Source organism: Lactuca saligna, chromosome 8 (assembly GCF_052625555.1).
Source record: "Lactuca saligna cultivar CGN05327 chromosome 8, ASM5262555v1, whole genome shotgun sequence".
In the NCBI taxonomy this organism is placed as follows: Eukaryota; Viridiplantae; Streptophyta; class Magnoliopsida; order Asterales; family Asteraceae; genus Lactuca; species Lactuca saligna.
In genome coordinates this window covers 130,879,096-130,886,061 of record NC_136424.1, presented here as the reverse complement: position 1 = coordinate 130,886,061, position 6,966 = coordinate 130,879,096, and the positions used below count along the sequence as shown (strand labels likewise).

The window sequence follows — 6,966 nt, the reverse complement described above, 5'->3', positions numbered from 1 at the left end:
TTAAATCTGGCATTTGGTTACCGAATTAATCCCTCTGCCAATGAAATACATTTTTGAGTAAAACACATAGACCATATCCATAACAAAATACAAACTAAAGATGACTTCAAGATTTCAAAAATGGATCACAGTTGTAATTTTGAGTAGAACACAGGAACCAAATTTGTATTTTATGCAGAAATAAAACTCTTTAGGCCACATATTATATCACCCAGCAACCAATTGTACTAGATAAGATATTTGGTTTAGAAGATTAGGGTATTAAAAAGAAAAATTATCTGAATAAATACCAATTTCCTTTAAAAAAAATCCTGCCTCATGAACTGAAATGACATCTATATTAAAAAAAAAAAAAAAAAAAAAAAAAAAAAAAAAAAAAACTAAAATGGGAACTGTTTTTCTTTTTCCCAACTCTGCAACTCCTCCATCTAACAACACCAAAAAAACAAAACGACAACGTTTCTGTTTCCTTTTGTTTTCCACTATATATCTGTTATCTCTCATTTCATAAGTCATAACTCTGTGTTGCGTGAGAAGGAAGGCAAAGGCATGGCTTCCTGTGGTCGAAAGATAACCAGCACCGCAAACATCCCAATCATCGGAAGCACCAGCAGCCATTTCAGCAATTTGTAGTAATGAAGATGAAACGTCAACGAGAACTCATCGGAAAAGTACAATCCATTCTTATCGGTCATCTCCACCACCACTGTTCCCGTCGTCCGTACACCCACCGTCGGCAGCTTCATCCTGTATTTCCCGGCCTTTTCAAACACCTCGTTTTTCTTAATCGTTCTTTCCCCTTGGTAATTTCCCGGAACCAACAACGATGTCTGCAAAATAAAATAGTTCAAGCGGGAAAAGAAAACCGATTTAGGTCAAAATTGGAAACCCTATTTAGGTCAAAGTGAATAGAGGATGTAGATCTTACAGTGACATTGTAAGGGCCTTGAGAACCCGAGGGCACCCTGTGTTTATCTACAATTTCAATTTCCACCCAAAAATTCTTTCCTTCTTCATCACGGAATGTTCTGGATGAAGGCGTAACGTACACCCCTTCACGCTCAACTCGAGCTGCAACGTTGTTTCGTCCTTGATTATGCGATCTCCATGCCTATGTAATAATATAATATAAACAAATTAAAAGAGTATATAAATTAACAAAACCAAAGGGGTAATATGGACATTTAGCAATTGACTTGCCTTGAGAGGATGATGTGGAGAAGGTGTTGAAAAACAAAACACATTCCCATTCATTGTTGTCACGATAAGATCAAGATCATCTCCACCATCAACATTGTCCGCCAACACCATGCTATATCTGTACATTAAACAAATTCCATAAATATACATACCGAGGGTATTTTGGTCCTTTTAACGAAAAAGAAAGGAAGTGAATTGAATTTAAATAACTGTGATGGAACTGAATTCCATCCATTTGGCAACCAAACACATCAAGGAATGGAATCGTGGATTCCGATTCCATCAGAATCATGGATTCCGATTCCGTCGGAATCATGGATTCTGATGGAATCCACTTATGGGTAAGAGAGGCTTACGATGTTTCGCCAATATCAACAACATCAGCACATGAGGAAGGTCCATCGATGAGATACAAGTAGCCATCAAATGAAGTAGTGACGAGTGTAAGTCCTTTCTTCTTTTCCTTTCGTTTACTCAAATCAACAAGGAGGACTTGATTCATGACTCTCCCATGGGTTCTGTATGGATATGGGCGTACAAATGACCCGTCTTTACCACTTAAGACATAAATATTTCCAGATACAGTTGGAACCACCACATCAGTGTGCCCATCTCCGTCCACATCACCAACACTCACGCCCTAAGGACAAAAATGTGAAATCCGGTTTTTCATTACGACATTGTACTTTGAAATTTTTCAAAATTGCTTTGTATTTTCCATTCGGGTAATAATAATATTGATATAGGAGGAAATCAAAGTAGATTGCTATTTCTTGCATTCGACCCTAAACCATAGAATCATCATACCTGAGGAATTAAGCTTTTAAGATGAACTTCCCAAATTTCTACACCTTGAGGAGTCCATGCAGCAACATTTCCATGTACGTCAGTAGTCACTAATTCAATCTTTCCATCATCATTGATATCAGCAGCTACTACTGCACCCTGGATTTCAGCCATCTCAAGAGGGAACTTCTCCCTTACTTTGCCTGAAATAATAATAAATTACCTTTTTACCCTTCAATTGTTCATATAATTGTACTTCATTATTTCTTTTAACAGGGGAGAAATGCTTGGAACTGAATTAGTATGAATACCAATGGAGTTCAATTCCTTACTAACTCCAGGAATGGAATGTGATTGGAAAATACAGATACTATTTAGAATTTAATATTTTAATTATAGTAGTACCTTTATGATCAAGAACATAAAATAAGCCATAAGAAGTTCCTACAAGAATGTCAAGGTATCCATCACCATCCAAATCAACCACAGTTGGAGAGGAATATATATAGGCACGAAACTTCCCAGTGTCAATACTTAAATCCAATTCTGTTGTCCACTTCACTTGTTTTGTCTCAAGGTTAAAAACGACAATTCCACCACCAACATATTTCCCAATATCAATACCACCAAGTTCCTTCACATGCTCTGGATTATCATAGTACCTGAAAACAACATCCATGGTAAAAAACAAAACAAACTAATAGCAGCAATTTAGGGTTTATACTTACTCATGATCAAAGAAGTATGACACTGCAATAATCATCTCAGAAACCCCATCGCCATCAATATCAGCAATTACCTGAAAACCAAAGAGAAAAAGGGCATTCACGTCTTTTGCACAGAGTTATAGCGAGAGCTCACAAAATGTGTAAAGACTTACAGGTGTGCATAAAATGTGTGAATCAACATGGACATAATTCTGAGATGCTTCATGCTGTGCTTCAGTCCACTCTTCATCACCCCACATTGTTTCATCAACATAATCATCATAATCATAATTATACTCATCTGCCAGCTCATCATTGTCACGAAACAGCTCAAAAGATTGATCAGCATCTGCCTCAAGGGCTTCGTTGTTTTCAGCAGTTGCAACAGGAACATCCTTGTGATCATTGGTGTTAATGTTTTCTTCTAGAAGCCTTCTTCCAGTTTTTTTTTCATTATTAGAACCTTCTAGATTCAGATTCTCCGGTGCAGATATTGATGAGATATTATGTGTGTCATTTGGCAACTCGATATGTGGAATAATAGTATTATTTTGTGCATCACTCTCATTCAGTGGACTTCCGGAATGTTCCTCTGAAGAAGTATTCATTGTATTCTGTGGTGGTTCAGGTTTTGGCTGTGTTTCTTTCTCTTTTCCCTTATTGTCCTCCACATCAGATGTATGGTTTGCTTCTTTGGGGGCTGAAGAAATATTAATCGAGTTAATTTATAGTTGTGATGTTAATAACCACTTTATTTAAGCAAAAAGGACAAAGTTCTACATATCCATTGAATAAAAACTAAAATTCAAACAAAAAAGCTATCTTTTTTCACCAACAAAAAACTTTCTTAGCATACTTTTCGATTTGGCTAAAATTTATAGCAAATCAATCAAGTCATGATGCTTCTTGACAAGAAGTTTTACTCAATTGCAGAAGCTAGATATAGAAAAAACAATGTACTTTGTGTTTACTCATGCATTAAAGCATCCTATTTTTATCTTTTTTTGTTACAGCATTGTACTCTTAACTCTTTTTCTTATTAAGGCATAGTAGTTTGATAAATATACTCAACTATAGCATTGTACTAAAATCTTTTTTCTTGTTAGAACATTATACTTTTAAAATCTACCCAATTATAGTAGTGAAATTTGCAAAATGGGTAATTTTTTCAAAGTTAAAGTAAGATGATATCATGATATAATAAACAAATCAATGAAAATACACTGCTATTTCTTGAATTTAACCCATATGAATATTTTCTCATCATTATTTTATAAAAAAAATAAAAAAAAAATAAAAAAGTAAAGACATACGAGGTATGGAGTGAACAGCAGCCTCCTCTTTGAGTAGGTCATCATGAACATCTGGATGTGATCGATCAACTACCTCTGGATGCAATCCCACATACCAATCTCTTTTAGCTTTTAGCCTAGGAACCTCTAGTTTATCTGACATCATATAACCTGAAGCCCTGCAAAAATGTAAACAAAACCATCACTGAATATGGGTGTTCCATGGGTAAAGGTTAGACACAAGAAAAAGCAATTTACTTTCATTGATTTCTTTATCATATCATTTCAAATCATAGCATCCTACTTTCATTTCTTCATATTTCACCAATCTACTATGAAAAATCTACCAAATTACAGCAATGTGATCCAAATACAAAGCAATTTTCACTGCTATAATTAGGTAGATTTTTTAAAAGTATGTGCTTTTATAAGAAAAGAATCAAAAGCACAATGATGTAATATGAATAAATGAAAGTGGGGAACTGTAGTTCAAAGATAAACGAAAGCATGTTGCTATTTCTTGCATTTAGCCCTAAAAAGAAAAGGAAAAAATGCTGAAAAAAAAAACTAATAAAAACAGTTATACCGGAAGAAAAGCACCTCGCCATTGTATGTAGCCAAAGCTATTTCTCTCACACCATCTTTGTCAATATCATATAAGAGTGGACTTGCATGAACAGTTGATTGATGAAAAGCAGGCCATCCTGATAAAATCATACAAAAAAGAAGTATTATACACAGAATTGAGGGTATTTTGGTCTTTTGATGATCACAAGAAAGAAGTACTAGATAAACTAAATACACAAAACCACAAACATAGTGTAGAGATGCAAATAAGAAGCAAACATTGTGATAGAACAATATACCTGGCATTTTGTCTCCATCAGAACCTTCTAGAACTTCCAGGTAGTGAACAAAAGATGGAACAACAACATCAAGCTTGCCATCACTGAGATGCAAAAAAAGTCTTATTAATAGCCTAACAGGGGATGTTTATGTAAGTATATACTTGGAGTGAAATACTATATGAAACGAAGTTTATATCAATAAAAAATGTTTTGCAGTAGAAAATGGTAACACTAAATCGAGGAGACAGTTGTCAACTCTCTTTACCTGTTAATGTCAGCAATCAATGGTGTTGCATATATGCTAGAGCTAACTTCAGTCTGCCATCTTAGCTCCAAATTCTGAGGGCATTGTTTGTTCAACAATTCATCCTCATCACTACCACATCAAAAACAAAAAAGTCAGTAACAGAAACAACTGTAAAAGATGTCACTGTAAGAAAGAAATACTAAGAGCAGTAATATTGAAAAACTTAAAGAGTCGCTTACACTAAGTCCCTATCAGGCTATCACTCTGTAATTCTTCCCCTATTGTATTTCTAACTTATAGAGACAAAACAAAATATCCATGATGAGAAGTTATGTAATCACCTATTACTAGTTTACTACTAGAAGCCCTTGTAAGGAGATTACTAGTAAGCCCTCATAAAGAACTCACAATCAATACCATGTTTCTACAATCCCCCTACTTACAGGCCCACACAGAAGCCAGGGCACAAACAATAAATCATCATCCAGATTCAATTCACTTCACCACAAGGGTCAATAGACAATCCAAATGAACTAACTTAAGCAAGCTGATCAAATAACTCCCAAATCAGCAGAAATCACGGTAAGAATTACTTCTAGGTCTTTATTAGGAGCTCATAATTCAGAAACGGATTCATGCTCCAAATGATACAGAAGTAGCTAAATTATCAAATATAAAATTATCATGCAAAAAATGGGCGAAATTCAAAGTAACAAATAAGAAGGCTTACAAATTGGGATAGCCCAGGTTATCGTCGGTAGCCTCACGTTCACGAAACTTGTTCGTTTTTGCTTCCTCTCCATGGATTAGACTCAATGATATAGAAAAGAGAAGTAAAAGAAATAAAACCCTAATTTTCATGAAGATGACCTTGATCTTACTAAGTTCACTACAAGATGAAGTATGTGAAATGAGAGAAAGCGCAAAAATGATGGATCAGATGCAGATATGAATAAACCCTAGGGAATCTTCTCTGTAACAGAGATTTTCGCAAGTAGAGACGACGATCCGAGAGGGACGACGACAGGCAGCAGTGTCTATTAGACCTGAATTGGAGTTACAGAAGACCCTCCCACCATTAGCGGATTTAATCGCACCCTTTGTGTTTGGTAAAAGACCGAGAAGGTAATGAGGAAAAAAATGCATTCTATAATATATTTCTATTATCAATTATTTTATTGGTTAAAAGAAAAATAATCTAAAATTGTACATGATAATTATTAGGTGTAACTAAAATATAATAAAACTAAGTTAGATGGATTATTCACAATATTGCGAGTTATTTACTAAAATACAATATAATAAAATGATAATTATGTTTATAAAACTAGAATTGTATTCATGTTTGAGCATTTTTCGATATAAAGTAACATTGTTAACGATTTGCGCTTACGTTTGTATTCGCGAGAATTGTATGCTGCTAATCGGAATCTATCCACACATTAATAGCCGAGTTTCGCTAATCTCACGAAAAAACCTATTAAATCACGTATTTTTATTTTATCCGTCTAAATGCAACTGTTACAAACAACATGGTAAATAAACATCACTGATTATTTTTTTTAAATCTACATGAGCGGATTGTGTATTTAAGAGATGGACCATACAATCGTATAATTGACTACCTATAATTATTTAAAAACTTTGCGTAAATATTGATCGGCTAGGAGAACTATTAACATATATGCATAAGTTCTAATTTCCGCCAAACTACGTTTTCTTCTAATTTCTTCATACCTATGTCTTCTTCTATGGATTTCACTGCTTCAACATGACTCTATCAATTTTATATTTACAACATTGAATCGTCGAGTAAGTTTGTATATCTTTGTTTCCTTCATATACACCTTTGTCTTGAGAAAGTTATGAGAATGTGTTGGAAAAAA

At 34.4% G+C, this 6,966-nt stretch overlaps 1 protein-coding gene across 2 annotated transcripts; it reads right to left on the bottom strand.

Annotated features, from left to right (window-relative positions):
* Window positions 1–261: 261 nt before the first annotated feature.
* On the bottom strand, window positions 262–6,205 carry DEX1 (defective in exine formation protein (DEX1)). 2 transcript variants are annotated; one of them, XM_078967831.1, is made up of 13 exons: window positions 5,811–6,205; window positions 5,099–5,209; window positions 4,852–4,934; window positions 4,572–4,689; window positions 4,007–4,164; window positions 2,867–3,393; window positions 2,715–2,785; window positions 2,392–2,648; window positions 2,008–2,189; window positions 1,557–1,840; window positions 1,201–1,318; window positions 929–1,111; window positions 262–830 (listed from the first exon to the last, which is right to left on the bottom strand). In XM_078967831.1, the coding sequence occupies exons 1-13, from the start codon at window positions 5,939–5,941 to the stop codon at window positions 513–515; spliced, it is 2,541 nt and encodes an 846-aa protein (XP_078823957.1). In that variant the 5' UTR covers window positions 5,942–6,205; the 3' UTR covers window positions 262–512. The 2 variants fall into 2 exon arrangements, with proteins under 2 accessions (XP_078823957.1, XP_078823958.1); XM_078967832.1 differs by lacking the exons at window positions 4,852–4,934; window positions 5,099–5,209; window positions 5,811–6,205 and having other exon boundaries at window positions 4,586–4,689.
* Between the last annotated feature and the right edge of the window lie 761 nt (window positions 6,206–6,966).